This window comes from Pelodiscus sinensis, chromosome 23 (genome assembly GCF_049634645.1).
Source record: "Pelodiscus sinensis isolate JC-2024 chromosome 23, ASM4963464v1, whole genome shotgun sequence".
Classification (NCBI taxonomy): Eukaryota; Metazoa; Chordata; order Testudines; family Trionychidae; genus Pelodiscus; species Pelodiscus sinensis.
In genome coordinates, this window is record NC_134733.1 from 5,913,497 (window position 1) to 5,931,510 (window position 18,014).

Here is an 18,014-nt window from a genome sequence, read left to right on the forward strand (position 1 = left end):
GCTTAATGAATGTGCAAATATGCAAATAAATGTTACCGGTCCTCCAAAAGCTTGTGAATGGGTTTACTGGTCCCCAGTATCAAAAAGATTGGGAACCACTGCTTTAAAATCTTTTCACTGAACTCCTGCCCTTCAAGGAGGTATTTAATAACAGCTGAGGAATCTCTCAGAAGGAAGGCAGGTATGGATGGTGATAGGTCTGCAGTTGTTACCTGCACAGCATGTGCCATGTTTGTCATCTTCCCGGAAGAAAGAAGGGATTTCATCTGCACTAAGTACAAGCAGATCTCCATTTTGGAAGAAAAAATTAGAGGACTTGAGGCCCGAGTATCGACCCTACGTTCCATCAGAGAGGATGAAGTCTTCCTCGATAGAAGGCAGCGTTCAATCCTGCAGGCACAGCAGGCTGAAGAGCCAGTGACGGCAGTACAGGACAAGGAAGAAAACTGGCAGCATGTAATCTCTAGAAGAAGAAGGCGGCCAATTCAGGTATCCCCCTTTCCTGTAGGGGTAAGGAGCCGCTGTCAGACTCTCTCCACAGGCACTGCAGTGGAGAATACTTTGGTAGGGACCTCTCAGGGTAGAAATCAGAAGGGAACACCATCTACAGGAAGGCATGGGATGCGTAATCCTAGGGTGGTGGTCGTGGAACCCCCATCCCGCAAAAGAAGATGATGGGTGGTGGTGATCGGGGACTCCCTTCTAAGAGGGACTGAGTCATCCATCTGCCGTCCAGTCCTGGCATCTTGAGAAGTGTGCTGCTTACCGGAAGCTCGCATTCAGGATGTGACCGAGAGTCTTCCAAAAGTGATCCAGCCTTCGGATCGCTACCCCTTTCTGCTTCTCCACGTAGGAACCAACGATACGGCCAAGAATGACCCTGAGCGGGTCACAGCAGATTATGTAGCGCTGGGGAGAAAGATCAAGGAATTTGAAGTGCAAGTGGTGTTCTTGTCCATCCTCCCTGTTGAAGGAAAAGGTCCAATTAAGGATTATCAAATTGAGGAAGTAAATGCGTGGTTGCGCAGGTGGTGTTGGAGAGAGGGCTCCGGTTTCTTTGACCATGGGACTCTATTCCGGACACACAGACTGTTAGGAAGAGATGGGATCCACCTAACCAAGAGAGGAAAGAGCATCTTCGCGGGCAGGCTTGCAAACCTAGTGAGGAGGGCTTTAAACTAGGTTCATTGGGGGATGGTGACCAAAGCCCAGTGCTAAGTAAGGAAGTCGGATACCGGGAAGAAACACAAGGAGGAACAAGCAACAAGGAAGGGCCCTTATTCGGATGGAGAAGGCAGGGCGATCACCTGGTTATCTAAGGCGTTTGTACACAAATGCAAGAAGCCTGGGAAACCAATAAGAAGAATTAGAAGCCCTGGCCCAGTCAAAGAACTATGATTTGATTGGAATAACAGAGACTTGGTGGGATGACTTGCATGACTGGAGCACTGTCATGGGAGGGTATAAACTGTGGAGGAAGAACAGGTGGAGGAGAAAAGGAGGAGGAGTTGCATTGTATGTAAGAGAGCAGTATGATTGCTCGGAGCTCCAGCATATAGAGGGAGAAAAGCCTATTGAGAGCCTATGAGTTAAGTTTAGAAGAGGAAGCAAGAGGGATGATGTGGTTGGTGTCTGCTGTAGACCACCGGATCAGGTGGATGAGGTAGACGAAACTTTCTTCAGACAACTGAGAGAAGCTTCCACATGACAGGCCCTGGTTTTCATGGGGGACTTCAATCATTCTGACCTCTGTTGGGAGACCAATACAGCAGTACACAGACAATCCAGGAAGTTTTTGGAGAATGTTGGGGGTAACTTACGTGATACAAGTGCTGAAGGAACCAACCAGGGGCCATGCACACCTTGACCTGCTGCTCACTAACAGGGAGGAACTAGTACGGGAAGTAGAGGTGGGTGACATTCTGGGAAGAAGTGATCATGTGATGGTAGATTTCAGGATCCTGACCAAAGGGGGAGGGATAGCTCAGTGGTTTGAGCATTGGCCTGTTAAACCCAGGGTTGTGAGTTCAATCCTTGTGGAGGCCATTTAGGGATTTGGGGCAAAAATTCATCAGGGATGGTACTTGGTCCTGCTGTGAAGGCAGGGGACTGGACTCGATGACCTTTCAAGGTCCCTTCCAGTTCTAGGAGATAGGCAATCTCCATTTAATTAAATTAAAGGAAGAAAGGAGAGTAGCAAAATACACACCATAGACTTCAGAAAAGTGGACTTTGACTCCCTCAGAGAACTGATGGTCAGGATTCCCTGGGATGGGGAAAGGAATCCAGGAGAGCTGGCAATATTTTAAGGAAGCCTTATTAAAGGCACAGGAAGAAACCATCCCATGCGCAGCAAGAAAAGCAAATATGTAAGTGGTAGGTGACCAGATTTGCTTACCGAGGAAATCCTTGGTGAGCTTAAACACAAAAAAGAAGCTTACAAGAAGTGGAAACTGGGACAGATGACTATTGCTTGAGAATGCAGGGGAGTTATCAGGAAGGTGAAAGCGCAATTGGACTTGCAGCTAGCAAGGGATGTGAAGGATAACAAGAAAGGTTCCTACAGGCATGTTAGCAATAAGAGGGTGATCAGAGACGGTGTGGGGCCCTTACTGGATGAGGGAGGTAACCTAGTGACAGATGATGTGGGAAAAGCTGAAGTACTCAATGCTTTCTTTGCCTCTGTCTTCACGGACAAGGTCAGCCCCCAGACAAATGCACTAAAAGTACACAAATCCATGGGCCCGGATTTAATGCATCCGAGGGTACTGAGGGAGTTGGCAAATGTCATTGCGGAGCCTCTGGCCATTATATTTGAAAACTCGTGGAGATCGGGAGAGATCCCAGATGACTGGAAAAAGGCAAATGTAGTGCCCTTCTTTAAAACAAGGGAAGAATGATGATCCAGGGTACTACAGACACGTCAATCTTACCTCAGTCCCCAGAAAAATCATGGAGGGGATCCTCAAGGATCCATTTTGAAGCACTTGGAAGAGGGGAAGGTGATCAGGAATAGTCAACATGGATTCACGAAGGGCAAGTCGTGCCTGACCAATCTGATGAGCTTCTATGATGAGGTAACTGGCTCTGTGGACGTGGGAAAGTCAGTGGATGCCGATATACCTTGACTTTAGCAAAGCTTTTGATACGGTCTCCCACAATATTCTTGCCAGCAAGCTAAGGGAATATGGATTGGATAAATGGACTGTAAGATGGATAAAAAGCTGGCTAGACTGTTGGGCCCAATGGGTAGTGATCAACGGCTCGATGTCGGGTTGGCAGTCGGTTTCTAGCGGAGTGCCCCAAGGATCGGTTCTAGGACTGGTTTTGTTCAATGTCTTTATTAATAACCTGGATGAGATTGCACCCTCAGCAAGTTTGCAGATGACACTAAGCTGGGGGAGAGGTGGATATGCTGCAGGGCAGGGATAGGGTCCAGAGTGACCTGGACAGATTAGAGGATTGGGCCAAAAGAAATCTGATGAGGTTCAACAAGGACAAGTGTAGAGTCCTGCACTTGGGATGGAAGAATCCCAAGCATTGTTACAGGCTGGGGACCAAATGGCTGAGTAACAGTTCTGCAGAAAAGGACCTGGGGTTACAGTGGATGAGAAGCTGGATATGAGTTGACAATGTGCCCTTGTAGCCAAGAAGGCTAATGGCATATTAGGGGGCATTAGGAGGAGCATTGCCAGCAGATCCAGAGAAGTGATTATTCCCCTTTATTTGGCACCGGTGAGGCCACATCTGGAGTATTGTGTCCAGTTCTGAGCCCCCCACTATAGAAAGGATGTGGACGCATTGGAGAGGGTCCAGCGGAGGGAAACCAAAATGATTAGGGGGCTGGAGCACGTGACCTATGAGGAGAGGCTGAGGGAATTGGGTTTGTTTAGTCTGCAGAAGAGAAGAGTGAGGGGGGATTTGAGAGCAGCCTTCAACTTCCTGAAGGGGGGTTCCAAAGAGGCTGGAGAGAGGCTGTGTTCAGTGGTGACAGATGGCAGAACGAGGAACAATGGTCTCAAGTTACAGTGGGGGAGATCCAGCTTTGATATTAGGAAAAACTATTTCCCGAGGAGGGTGGGGAAGCCCTGGGCTGGGTTCCCTAGGGAGGGAGTGGAATTTCCATCCCTAGAGGTCTTTAAGTCCTGGCTTGAGAAAGCCCTGGCCGGGTTGATTGAGTTGGGATTGGTCCTGCTTTGGGCAGGGGGTTGGACTTGACCTCTCGAGGTCTCTTCCAGCTCTAGGATTCTATGATGTTGGTGTGGGCAGGGGCAGATGAGGATTTTGCGGGGCCCAGGGCATCACAATTTCATGGGGCCCCCCTTTGGCATGGCGCATGCGCGGGGCTTCTTGAAGGGTGAGGCCTGGGGCGGCTGCCCCACTCGCCCTGCCCTATATTTGCCACTGGGTGTGGGAGTGTTCCCCAGAGAGGTTAATGGATGGCCAGTGGGAAACTGAGGGAGTTTAGATGCCTGTCCCAAGGATGAAAATATCGATATTATCTGAAGCATATCACATCTGGGGCTCACGAGGCTGACTTGGGGACCTAGAATATCAAGCTGTAGCTTGGATGTGTTGCAGGGGGGAGCCAGACCCGCGCTGTCACTTTCTGTGCTGGGTAAGCTCTGATGGAGATAGGAAGTATGACCCAATGGCTAGAGCGTGGGCTAGCACTTGGGAGCTTTGGAGCAAGTCCTGGCTCTGCTACTGACTGTGTGTAACCATAGGCAAGTCACTTAGGGCTGAGTGCACCAAAGGAGTTAGGCCTTGACACTGTGTGTAATTCAGATTCCTGGAAAACTCCCTGTCCATCCCAAAGCCTGAGTTAGTCACCTACACTTCTGTGTGGCACGATGGGAGAGCGGGGTGCCTGTGACGCAGAGGCACACGCGGCAGGGAGCTGTCTAAGATCGTCAATGGGAGGTGCTGCCCAGAGAGGTGTGAGATTGAGGCTCCCAAATCCAGACTGCAGGGAGAGGCCTAGTTCAGCCAGGAGGGATAGCTCAGTGGTTCGAGCCTGCTAAACCCAGGGTGGTGAGTTCAATCCCTGAGGGGGCCATTTAGGGATCTGGGGCAAATCTGTCAGGGATGGTGCTTGGTCCTGCCGTGAGGGTAGGGGACTGGACTCAATGATCTCTCAAGGTCCCTTCCAGCTCTATGAGATCGGTAGAGGTGTATCTCTCTGCCGAGTTGGGCACTTGAGGGCTCCCCTATTACAGCTTTTAGCTCAGTGACTCATGCCCGCCCCTGGGAGGTAGGAAACCCAGCTTCTGTGACCCTCTCTGCCTGGGGGAAGGGAGGATTTCAACGAGGGACTCCTAGCTCTCCGGAGACGTGCTAATCTCTAAGCCATGGACTAGTGGCCTATGGGGGGCTCCCCTCATCTCACCTGGGAAAGCAGCTCCACTGGACATTCCCGGGGGGAGGACCCGGGTCTCCAATCTCCAAGGTGTTCGCCTGAAGCACTGGATGACAGAGACGCTCTCCCGCTCCCATTGGGATTTATCCAGAGTGGGTCAGAAGCTCCTCTTCCTCCTGCCAGGCTCTGAATGGGTGTGTCTAGTCTACAGGGGTTTTTCGAAAAAAAACTGTACCTGCGTCTAGACTACCGCCGCGTTCTGTCGACAGGAAATGGAAAGACCGCGGCAGTTTTGTCGACGGCAGTAAACCTTGTTCTGCGAGGAATAACGCCTTTTTTCAAAGTCATCTTTCGAAAAAAGGCGCTATTGCATGAAAACAGGGCTTTTGCAAAAGAGAACGTCTAGACTCTCTTTCAAAAAAGCGAGCTGCTTTTTCGAAAAATCTTCTTGTTGTCTAGATGCTCTTTTTCGAAAGAGACTTCGAGAGAGCCTCTTTCGAAAGAGGCTTGCAATCTAGATGTAGCCAATGGGACCCAGTCCGGTCGGTGGACGCCTACTACACTGGGCCCTGCCTGTCACTGCACGTGGCCGGTGGCACACCTGTTTTCCCTGGGTTGGGAGTTGCCCTGCGGCTTAGGTGGGGGCATCTGGATCCCTACAGAGAGACAGGGACTGAGAGAACTTTTACCCTGACGGGTTTCGGGGCTTAGTGAGTTTAGGTGAATAAAATAGAGATTTAGGCGCCTATGTTTTTGAAGCACCCTGGTTCTTATTCACTTTATGCCTCTGTGTCTGGTCTGTCAAAGGGGGGAGGGGAACAATTTCTGTGGTCCCCCCCTCCCCCTTGTCTGTGGTAGCTGTTTGGATGGGAAGCTCTGTGGGCAAAGGCTGTCTGTACCTTACGGGTACGTCTACAGGGCTGGGAGTCACAGAGCTCGGCTCCACAGCCTCGGGCTTGCGCGAATGGTGCCCGAAACAGCTGTGTCGATGTTCAGGTTCAGGCTGTGAAACCCGCCCTCTTCACTAGGCTTCCCAGCCCCGTGCCTGAACGTCCACCCACTGGTTTTAACACCAGAGCCCCGTGAGTCAGGTCTGTTACCTGGGGCTCGGACGCTCGTTGCTGCTGGTTCTGAAGACATCGCCTATGTGGCACTGTGGTGTGCACGATGATGGTGAACGTCTGTCTCCATCCAGCAAGGCCCCCGGAGGTGGAAATGCAAGTTAGTGTAGCCATCGTCTCATGGCTGCGCGGTGATTGTGTTTTTCACGCCTCCATGGCCAGTTGCACACGTGAGCTAAAATCAAATCTTCTTTTAGGGAGTTGTTTATCTTTTTGTTTAATAATAGCCCGATGATTGGAATCAAATTTAAAATTCCTGTCCGCCTGCATTCTTTCCAGAGCATCTCCTCCTCCTGCCGGGCTCTGTGGAACTCGGGTCCCTCCCCAGCTGGAGGAGTGGATGTTCCGAGAGTGGAGAAAATCCAGCTGTCTGTTCCTGAGCTCTCCCGCTGGGCAGAAGGGCAAGAGCCCAACACAGTTGTAGTTTATGGCCAGTGCTGTGCACTGCACACGAGGGGTCTCCTGTCTGATGTTAGCCTTCGTCTCCATCTCAGGGCCAGAGGCGCAACGCTGCTGGGTAGAGCCCTGCAAATCCGTGGATATCTGCTTTGTATCCACGTGTATCCGCAGATGTCAGTGTGGATATCTGTGGCACCACAGAGGCGGATACACATTCTGTATCCGCGCGGGGCTCTACTGATGGATGGCCAGCTCTGTCACCCGCTTCTGTAAGTGTGCATGTAAACACACACACATAGAAACAAGGAGTGTCGGCCGTATTGACAGGATGGGGGACTCTGTCCTGGGAAGCAGTGACTCTGGACGAAATTCTGGGGATTGTGCAGGGTAATCAGCTGGCATGAGCTCCCACTGCGACGCACTGGCCAAAAGAGCAAGGACGATCTTGTGGTACCTCAGTAGGAGTCTTGACGGGGCGCAGAGCGTTGTTTTATCTCTGTATTTGGCACTGGTGCGATCACTGATGGAGTCCTGTGCCCTGTTCTGGTGACAATACGAGAAGGAGGTCGATCCATTGGAAAGGGTTCAGAGAAGAACCCCAAGAACAACTAAAGGCTTAGAAAACCTGCCTTATAGGGATAGATTCAAGGAGCTCAATCCAGTTAGAGTCACAAAGAGGGGATGACTTGCTTACAGTCTCTGAGTACCTACATGGTGAACAAATATTTAATAATGGGCTCTTCCCTCTAGCAGAGAAGGATCTTCCACTAGCCAATAAGGCTGGAAGTTGAAGCTAAATGGCTTTAGACTGGGGAGAAAGTGTCAATTTGTAATTGTGCGAGTAATTGACCATTTCAGCAATGTACCAAGGGTCATGGTCAATGTTCCCGCTCATCTTTTCCATCGATGTGCAGAATAATTTGTATGTGCACCGTGGCATGTGTGAATGTGCACCACTCGTAGAAACAAAACCTAGCTGGGAGCGCTTGGCTAATCAGCTGGGTGACACTTGAATTTCTCCTGAGTAGCTGCACACGTGCCCAGCTTACGGGGAACACTGCTCAAGCGGGGTTCTCAGGGTGGATGTTTGTCTGAAAGATCTGCCCTAGGAATGGGGCGGGAGCCGGGCTCTTAGTCCCATCCCTTCCTTGCGGTGACCAGTCTTTTAAAACCTCACAAGAACACAATGAAAGCCGCTGCTGAGAAAAGCCGGGACCGTGTTTAAATAGGGCTGCCAGGTATTGGCTGGAGCTAGCAGGAGGAGTGGGCTCAGCAGTCCCGTGGTGACCTGGGGCAAAGGTCCCAGAAGTGCCTAGGAGTTGAGGCATGGTGGCATCAGCTGGGATGGAAGACCACGAGGTCTGAGATGGCGCATGGACCTCGCCTGCAGTGGAGGAATAAAGCAGATCTGAGTGTGGGAAAAGCAGGCCCATTTCTTCACTTGCTAACACTGGTTCTTGTGCAACTAAAATGAGACACGTGGCTTAGATTCCACAGTGCTGAACAGAGACAGATGAGCAGCCTGTGTCTTGGCCGTCTGGCAGCGTGCGCCGCAAGGAAATCTGGGCGTTGCTCATACGAACAGCTTGTTTGCCAAGGAGAGAGGAGCGGATGTGTTTTTTACTCTGAACTGGGCTTGCCGCCTACCTTTGGGGTGTGTAATGCAGCAGCTCGCAGGAGCAAGGACCGCCCTTTGGTTCTGTTTGTACAGCACCTGGCGTACTGAAGGCGTGCTGGGGGTTTGAGGTAGCTACTGCAGTGCAAATAAGAAATAAACAGTACTGGTACTAATATGCTATGCAATCAGTTTAAAGGGGCTTGGCAGTGTGGAACGGGCTGGGGTTTTTATTGTAGATGGGATACAAACATACAAGATCCAGCCCCAGATCCTCTTCCATGTGACCAAATCTCTCCTGGGGAGAGTGGAAAACTGAACAGCTGAAATCGGAAATGGATGGTGGTTTTACAAAATGAAATGGAAAAGCACGCGATACCAGCTAGAGGAGGAGGAGAAAAGGAGCAAACAGACAAGGTTTAAACCAGTGGTTCTCAAACATTCATGAATGTGACTCCTGACCCCCCTTCCTAAATACCTATCCCCTACCCCCGGCCACATTTTAAAATATTTAACAAGAATTACAAATGTTGGAAGTGAAACAGGATTTGGAGGGGAGGTTGACGTCTCCCAATTCGAGAACCCCTGGTTTAAATACAAGTAGCAAACAGAAAGGGGCTAGAACAGCTCTGTGGTTAGAAGGGCTGGTTTTGCCCCGTGCTTGGGAATCTCTCAGCTATGACACAGGTTCTGCTGTAACCTTGGGCAAATCACTTAATCTCTCTGGCCTTTTGCTTCCTATCTGTAAATAGGGCTGATGCTCCTTCCTTGTCCTGCTCTAATTAGAGCCTCTAATTAGAGAACAGAGGGGGCCCCCGTCCCAACTGGGTCCTTCCGGCATTGTTGTGACAAAACAAGCAGTAATAAAATGCCTCGCTCCATCGCCCTGGATCTCTCTCAAGAAACGCTGCCTCTCACTGACACCACTGCCCTGGTGATCTTCTAGCGGAGGGCTTGCAGACTAGCTTAGGGTGCACCAGCATTCGCCCTACCTTTCCGTGCAGTTCCAGGGAAAGAACGAAGTTTTCCAACGGTGGCGCAGTAGCTCCCTCTGCTGGTCAGCACCACCCTGCCCACTCACCCACCTACTGATACTTTGCTGGGTTCTGTGCTGTCCCTTGTGATTCCAGTTATTGCTGACTCAAAGGGGGATCCGTTATCAAGCTGGGCAGCCTCCGAAGCTGCTTTTCCTGGGTTGTCGTGTTCTACTGGCCCTCTCAGGACTTCTCGCCTTGCTTTCCCCTCCTCCGCCTTCTCTCAAATTCCTCATGGTGACGCATGGCTGGTCTGTCCCTGCAGCCGTCTCTGCTCTCAGAGGTCGAGCACGCTGCTGGCCAGGAGCGCAGGCCGTCTTCTGGGCTCGGTGCAAAGTGGCTCGGCATCTGCATGTTCAGAGGGTCGCCAGCTCGAGCCACTACTTGTCTTTGCTGAGTCCAGCTCCTGGAAACAGATGTTGCAGAGCGGAAACGGTCCCTTAGCCGCCTTGTCCCTCTCCATCCTGCTTCCAAGATCCTTCCTTTCCTCATCCACCATCCTGCCTGGTTTGAAGCAATCTAAGTGTGTGCGAGTCAACGGGGTGCCCTAGTAGCCAGGAAGACTAATAACGTATTGGGGTGCATTAGGAGGAGCATTGCCAGCAGATCTAGGGAAGTGATTATTCCCCTTTATTCGGCACTGGGGAGGCCTCATCTGGAGTATTGTGTCCAGTTCTGGGCCCCCCCACTACAGAAAGGATGTGGACGCATTGGGGAGGGTCCAGCGGAGGGCGACCAAAATGATGAGGGGGCTGGAGCACATGACCTACGAGGAGAGACTGAGGGACTTGGGCTTATTTAATCCATAGACGAGAAGAGTGAGGGGGGATTTCATAGCAGTCTTCCTGAAGGGGGTTCCAAAGAGGATGGAGAGAGGCTGTTCTCAGTGGTGGCAGGTGGCAGAACAAGGAGCAATGGGCTCAAGTTGCAGCAGGAGAGGTCCAGGTTGGATATTAGGAAAAACGTTTTCCCTAAGGGTGAGTCTACACAGCTGGGCTTAACTGGCAATAAGCTACACAAATTGAGCTGCGTCAATTGCGTAGCTTATTTTGAAATTGAAATTGGGAGCGTCTGCACTGCACGTATCTCGAAATAGAGCGCTCTTCCTCCGATTCCCTCACTCCTCGTACAAGGAGGGTTACAGGAGTCAGAGTAAGAAGTCCTCCATTATTTCGAAATAGCTGCCTGCTGTGTAGACACAGACTAAGTCATTTCGAGATAACACTAGTTATTTCGAAATAATGTTGTCGTGGAGACGTATCCTAGGAGGGTGGGGAAGCACTGGGATGGGTTCCCTAGGGAGGGGATGGAATCTCCATCCCTAGGGTCCCGGCTTGACAAAGCCCTGGCTGGGATGATTGAGTCGGGGTTGGATTTGCTTTGGGCAGGGGGCTGAACTCGATGACTCCTGAGGTCTCTTCCAGCCCTAGGAGTCTGTACATTTCCTTAGGTGACGCTCACTCCTCTTTTCCCCCAGTACGATTTACTGGCATTGCACTTGGCCGCAGGAGACTTTCCTAGCTCTGGCGCGATGCTAAACGAACGCAGCGGCATCACCAGGCCTGGGTCCACACTGGTGAAGGCTGTTCGGCGGAAATGGGTGGCGTGGGGTTCAGTGTGGATAATGTTGAACTAATTGCACCTGTCGCGTGTTGAAGGAAATGGCTCCTCCCAAAAGGCCATGCCGTCGGTCTTTGCCAGTGATGTTCTGTTCTTTTCCCCGCCCCGGCAGGGACAGACAGAAACCTGCTTTGCGAGGATGGGGCACATCGGGAAGCGGAGGATCTAGGCTGGAGCTCCAGCGAGTTTGAGAGCTACAGCGACGATTCTGGAGAAGAGGCTAAGCCTGAGGCAGAACCTACCAAACACAAGGCATCCTTCCAGCCAAAGGTAATCGGCACATGATGTGCCCTGAGAAATGATACGCCCGGTGCCTCGTCGTCTGGGGTGGGGGGAGGGCGCGCCAGTTTGAAATAACCCCTGACTGGTTCTTCCATCCATGTTCCAAGGCTGTACTGGTTGGGGGCGCAGGATGGAAAATGCCAGATGGTTTGTCAGGCGAATGCCCATCTATAAATGTTTGTAGCCCATCCGCGGTTCAGAGAAGGGTATGTCCCTAGCTTGAGTGTAAGCAGTGGACTGGGACGGTGGGAGTAGGGTAGCTGTTCCAGATGTGACTCAGCTGAGTTGTGGGGTACAGTCGAATCGCCTGGATGTGAATCCTTTTACCCCACTCTCTGGGAAGGAAGAAGGGGACTTAAGTGACTCTTTAGAGGCTGTGTTGCCTAGTGGACAGAGCACCGGAGTTCCATTCCTGACTCTGCCAGGGGCCTGTTAGGTGGTTTTTGGCTAGCCCCTTCCCTTCTGTGCCTTAGTTTTCCCACCTGTAAAATGGGTCGAATGCCACCGACCTTCTTTGTCAAGTACTTTGAGATCTATGGTTGTAAAGCCCTATAAACAGCCACATGTTCAAGTGGGGAAGATTTTTTTGTATTTACGGAACACCTTGCCTAGAGAACTGAACTGGGATTGTACATTAGGTGCTCATCACAGATATTGCCTGGTACTGGGGAAGCCATTTCTGGCCTTGTATGACTCAGGAGTCTGCATGTGGAATGGGCCGGGGGGGGGGACACAGCAGGTAGGATGGAGCATGTGGCTTAGAGACTGTCCTGAGATGCAGCAGTGTTCTAGGAGCCGGGGACTTGGGGGGTGCATTGAAGGCCCCTGCCCCATGCATAGCTAGCTAATGGCTTGTGATCAGACCACGTACCACTGGCTGCAGGTACTAGTGGAGGCTCATCAGTGGGGCAGCAAGAATCCCGTTTCTGACTGTTGTGTTCGAGACCTGGGACGCTCTGGGGTCCACCCAGGCCGGCAGGGTGTCCAGTCACCCCTGCTGGGTAGCCTTGGTGGCCTCTAGGCTGTGCAGCAAAGGCTCGGAGCTCTGATGCCAGTAGCCAGCCCACGAGCACAAAGTCTCACGCTAGCATCTGCCAGCCTAGTTACTATTTGCAGGGCGACTGTCCCAGGACTCCCCAAATCCATCCTCTCCTAGTTCTTAACTCCCCCTCCGGTGCATCACCCTCAAAGCTTGAAACCAGCCCCCCAGCTGACTCAGGACCCCACATCCGCCCTGTTTGGGGCCTGCTTGGGGTGAAAACAGGTTTATTGAATAGAAGAGGCGCCGAGTCCGAGATGACAGAGTCACCCAAAGGATAAATGTAAAGAGGCAACCACAGGCGTTATGCTCCTACGTGCCATAAAATCCCTTTCCTAGTACAAGCTGCCTGTCACCTTTGAACAGTTTCCCAGTGTACCCCGGAGCTGTGGGAGGATCCAGTCTTTCACGGACAGCACCCGCCGAGTGACTTGTTACTTGAATCAGTTTCCTCTCATCCAGTGGCATGGGAGGCGCCCCTCCCTGCGGTGAGGTGTACCTGACATTGTAATGCCGTGATGAGTACGGTGTTTATGCAGGGACGGAGCTGGGCCCTGCATTCTTAGCTCATGACTGGAGAGCCGCCTCCGTTTCCGCAAAAACTTGCAGGGTTCTAGATACGAAATGTGTGCCTGCGACAAAGAGCCGCAGATCTCTGCATCTGTAGCCACCGAGACGAAGCGGATAGCCGCGGATTTGCATGACGGCCAAGTTCAGAACTTTAGAAGCTTTCCTAAAAGACCTTCCCCGTACGTGATCCATACGGTGTTATTGGACTGGGAATGGATTAGTTCAAGTGCTCGTTTGGGGGGGCTTAAAGCTTCTTTTCTCTCCTGGGGTGTTTGGACCCCGAGTGTCCCGCTCCCTCGCATGGTGGGTTGTCCCTCTGCCAAGTCAGAACTGACCGATTGCCTCTTCAAGCGGCTAGTCATGAAATCGTACCACGGGCTGGCACCGTCTCGAAAGGGCACGTAGCCCGTTAGCTGGTGCTTAGTTTGTAACGAAAGTGGTGCTGAGGCTCAGGCAGGTGTTTCGTTGCATCCCTGACATGGCACACCCAGAGGTGGCAGGGCTGTGGACGGTCAAGCCCAGAGGAGCCGGGTCTCAACCCTGGCAGGCCCCAGCACAGACTCAGCTAGGTCTCTAGACGTGCTGTCCGTTGGTTTCAGTGATGTCCTGGGGAGATCCTGTCCCGAGTCCACAGCTGGACTGTGGAGCAAGCAGAGAAGAGCCCGTGCCCCAGAGAATCCCTCCCGGGTTTTCCACTGAGCCGCCAGGCCAGATACCCATGTGGGCAGATGTGCACAGTGAAGCTGTGTTCTCTCCGGGCCTATTGCACGTCAGGGCTCTGAGCTCCGTCAGCTGGGACAAGACATCCCGGCGCTCTGACGGTTCGGCCGACGGGCACCGCGACTAGGGGGCAGGATGCAGCCGTGGGAGGGAAGAGGGGTTGATGGGGATGGTGGGCACCCGGCAATGCCTCTTGCTGGCTGAGATCCCGCTTGGCGCCCTGCATAGTGCATGAGTCTGTGCTACCCCCTGCGGCCAGCGTCTTTGCATGTGCCGGCCTCTGTCCCGCTTTGCTGTGTGCTCTGGGTCGAGCTCTGGAGCAGTGAGCGCATCCCCCCCCCCTCCCTCTGACCACCCCTCTTCAGTGGCGTAGCGAGTTCTCCTGGGCTCAGAGTGGGGGGCTGGACGTGATTGGGACTGTGGAGAGCCCAGTCACTTACCGAACGTAGCAGTTGTTGCCTGCCTGCATTTCTAAAGGGGTGGGGGCCTCAGTTCCACAGGCTGGAATCCCCTTGTCATGGTACCTGGGGGGGGGGAGCAGCCCCCTTTCCTAGCCCCCTTCCCCCTCACCTTGGCAGAACTCCAGGAGCCCCTGGTGCTTCTCCGCAGACAGGTCTTTGGGTGGGGAGAGTCTTGCCCTCTTGCTGCCTGAGAGAGGGACCTGAAGCAATTAGATTCCCCTCACTCCTGTTGTCCACAGCCCAGAGCTTTCCGCCCCGGTGGGGGTACGGCTGGCTTGCTCCTCCTTAAGATGGCGGGCCCAGGAACCTCGTGCCTGCGTTCGGACTGGAGCTGGGTGAGGTGAGAGGGGCTGCCGGTCCTCTTGTTTCTCCTCCTCTTGTGTTTGGCTGCTTACCTGAATCTCTCTTCTCTGCCTCTCTTCCCTCCGCCTGTTGCTTCTCCTCCTACCCGATTGCTTGGGGCGCAGCTTTCTCCAGACCTGAATAGGCTAAAGGAGAGATACGCCAGGACTAAGAGGGACATTCTGGCTTTAAGAGTTGGGGGGAGAGACATGCAGGAGCTGAAGCAGAAGTACGATTGTAAGGTACTGTCCCTCCTTCAGTCGGTTTTTTTTTTTTACTCTCTTCCTGGTCCCACCTGGGTTGCATGCTCTCTGCACCACAGTCTCCCATCTGCTGTAACTCTGCTTTGCACAGTTGCTTCCTTTTCATACCAGGCTTGCTTGGCTCACACCTGCCGGAGCTCGAGGCTCCCAAAGGGGCAGGGGCGTGCAGACCAGTGACAAGAACTGGGAGTTCCTGGCCACTCGTCGGGTACGTGCAAACCCCTGTTCGAGGAGACGTACCCGCACTAGCTCTGCTCCGCCATGGCATGCACGGTACAAGTGTCACTGTGGCAGTGCAAGTCGCAGGCGGGGCTGGCTTCCCAGAGTCTGACCCCATCTGAGACTATAGGCATGTACTTGGGGCCGCTGTCTCCTCATTGGGGGGCAGCATCACTTCTATCCTTAGTGCGCTCGCTCCATCAGAGCCAGCATGGATACATGCTCTCGAACTTGACGTGTAGCCTGCAGCTGAGCCATAGCACCTCTGTGCCTCAGTTTACCTTTCAAGGAAATGGGCAGAAAGTTTCTCTGCCTGCCATGGGCTCTACAGAGCATGGCCGTGGCTCTGAAAAGTGACTCTGCGAACAGTGTTTCCATGTTTTTCTTTCAAGTGAATGTGGTTACTAAGTGAAATGGTGGGGAGGATGGTTGTATCTACCGGCCCTGCTCAGCTCCCTCTTCGACCTGAGCCCCAGAGGGAGCGGACGTGTCCCTACCAGCTGGGAGAGACTCGCTGCTCTTTCCTCAGCAGGGAGCTGCTGCTGTCGCTGAGGGAGAGGTGCCACTCACACAGTTGGGCAGCTCCCTGAGCCCCTGTTTGGGCAGGGCTCATTAAACAGCTGCAGGTCTGTGCTGGCACACAGCTTAGGGGTAAACCTTGCTGGTGTGCCCCCAGATCTTCCTGCTCTGAGCTCCCTGTCCCCCCAGATCTTCCTGCTCTGAGCCCCCTGTCCCCCCAGATCTTCCTGCTCTGAGCCCGCTGTCCCCCAAGATCTTCCTGCCCTGAGCCCCCTGTCCCCCAAGATCTTCCTGCCCTGAGCCCTCTGTCCCCCTAAATCTTCCTGCTCTGAGCCCCCTGTCCCCCCAGATCTTCCTGCCCTGAGTTCCCTGGCCTGAACCCTCCACCCTCTGTCCTGAATCCTGCCCTGAGCCTTCCCACGCCTCATACTCCTGTCCTGAGCTCCACATTCCCTGCCCTGACTCCTGCATTCCCACGCCCTGCCCTGAGCTGCTCCCCACACCTTCCACCCCCTGCCCTGGCTCCTGCACCCCGCCCCAACACCCAACCCCCTGCTGTGACGCCTGCACCCCTCATGCTGCTGGCACCCTGCCCTGAAAGACCCAAGCAATGCTGAGTAAGTCTTCTAGTTTGCTGTGGTGCCTTCTAGTGATCCGCTTACAACCATCCCTAGCACACGTTTTGGGTGTCTAGCACGCTTAGGGCAGCTCAGTCCCCCATTATAGAGCATTTGTAGATGGAGCCTGTGTATAAAATGACTGTTGTTATCTGAGCCACTGCCGAAGACTGAACACGGGCGTCCTATTTGGCTAGCCTCTCATTTGATGGTCACGTCTTTCCTGTGGGTTCCACCTCTCAGTAGTGCTGCTTACGATGCTCCCTGAAACAGGAGAGCGACAACAGTCAGATGTCTGGCACTGACTCTGCCCCTTGGTCCAGCTCGCCTGCCCTCTGCCCAGGAGTCCATCTGAGCCAGGGCTAGCTCTGAATCCCAAACCTTTTTGTGGCTTGAAGCAGCTGCCCGTTAAAAACCTGCCGTCGAAGTCTTCCTCCCGAAGGCAGAGGTTGAACTTCATCCTCCATCGGAAGAGTTCCTGCTCGACTGTAGTGACCGGTGGAAGGCCCCGTACTGTGCTAGTAGTGGGATGGAGGTCAGTGCTGGAGGCGTGGGTTCAAATCCCGCTGCCGAGAGCGTTCAACACTCGATGGTTGGTAGGAAACTGAATTGAATTCCCTTGTTGCTGTCACTTCATCTGCAAGGGTGCCATTTCGGGGGGAGGGCAGCGGCTGTGCCTGCTGGGACGTGGCCGTGTGCACCGGGGCGTGGCCTGCCTAGTGGCCGTGCCTGCTGGGACACGGTTTGTTTTTCTTCCCATTACCCTGGCGATAAGGGAATGAGGGGAAAGTACTTGGATTCCGTGAATTACTCTTCTGCCCCGCCCTTCACCAGCCAGGAGTGAGCGTCATACACGGAATCCAAGTACTTTCCCCTCACTCCCTTATAACCATGGGAGCGGGAAGAAAAGCAAGCCGCGTCCCGGTGTGCATGGCTGCTTCCCCGCCATCCCCCCCCCGCTCTCCCGAAACGGCACCCTTGCTCACCTGCTCAGCTGACAAAGGCCACCTGCAACAAGTCAGCGAGTGACGAGGGAGCGTTTGTCTTCCCTCTGGTTAGAAATGTCCAGGTTTCGTTTCTAAACACTCCATGAAAGAAAACTCCAGTTTTATTTTTTGCTCAATTAATTTGGATTAACTTCTTCCTCGCTATGTATAATACTAATAAAGGTCATTAAAACAGGTTTTTTCAAAATGCAAAATCAAGCCATTCTGTTTTGAAAATGGCCAACAGGAACCCCCCTCCCCCCCTTTTTTACTCATAGGAACTTTTGGGAGGGGTTAGTCCCAAATGGATTGCTGGTGAAATTGCCACCTTTCAGGAAGGGCTTGAACGTTGATAGAACTACATTCCCGGATGGAAAATGGGCTGTGAAAATTGTTCTGACCAGCTCTGTCACCTCTGAGGTTAGATACTGGTCCTGCTCTCAGCAGAGTTTGCGCATCTGCCCTCCCCTTCGTGTTTTCCTTGGGACGCTGTACTGGTTTTGATCCCCAAAAGTTTGCAAATGGACATTTTCCACGTGCCGCTGTTGGATGTTCCACTACAAGTGCACAAGTATGTGTGTGTGTGGGGGGGGGGGGGCTGCCAGATGTGGTAAAAGCATGTCCCATAAACATTTTAATGGAGCTTCCAGCACAAAGTTACGTAGGGTCTTGAGCAGATCAGGTCAGCTTTTGCCTTCCATTTGCCCAGCTGGAGAATCCATCCTGCTTTAAATGTTCGGTTTGTCTAACACTCAAGCCTGGCCCAGATCGAAGGGGTCTACATGGGGCAATTTCTTCACCACCTGAGAGGTGCAAGATGCTTCTTGCTGGGGTGTTCCGAGCAGGCT

At 52.9% G+C, this 18,014-nt stretch overlaps 1 protein-coding gene across 32 annotated transcripts in view; it reads left to right on the plus strand.

The window, feature by feature from the left end:
- ARHGEF10L (Rho guanine nucleotide exchange factor 10 like) overlaps positions 1 to 18,014 on the plus strand; it is a 247,907-nt gene that overhangs the window by 96,134 nt on the left and 133,759 nt on the right. For 29 of the 32 annotated variants that reach the window (XM_075906164.1, XM_075906178.1, XM_075906145.1 and 26 more), the window contains exons 7-8: positions 11,261 to 11,418; positions 14,688 to 14,804. In XM_075906164.1, the coding sequence (XP_075762279.1) occupies positions 11,261 to 11,418; positions 14,688 to 14,804 (275 nt within the window). Of the gene's footprint in view, positions 1 to 11,260; positions 11,419 to 14,210; positions 14,561 to 14,687; positions 14,805 to 18,014 lie in introns of those variants that run through there. The other 3 variants (XM_075906176.1, XM_075906177.1, XM_075906181.1) reach the window with 2 other exon arrangements.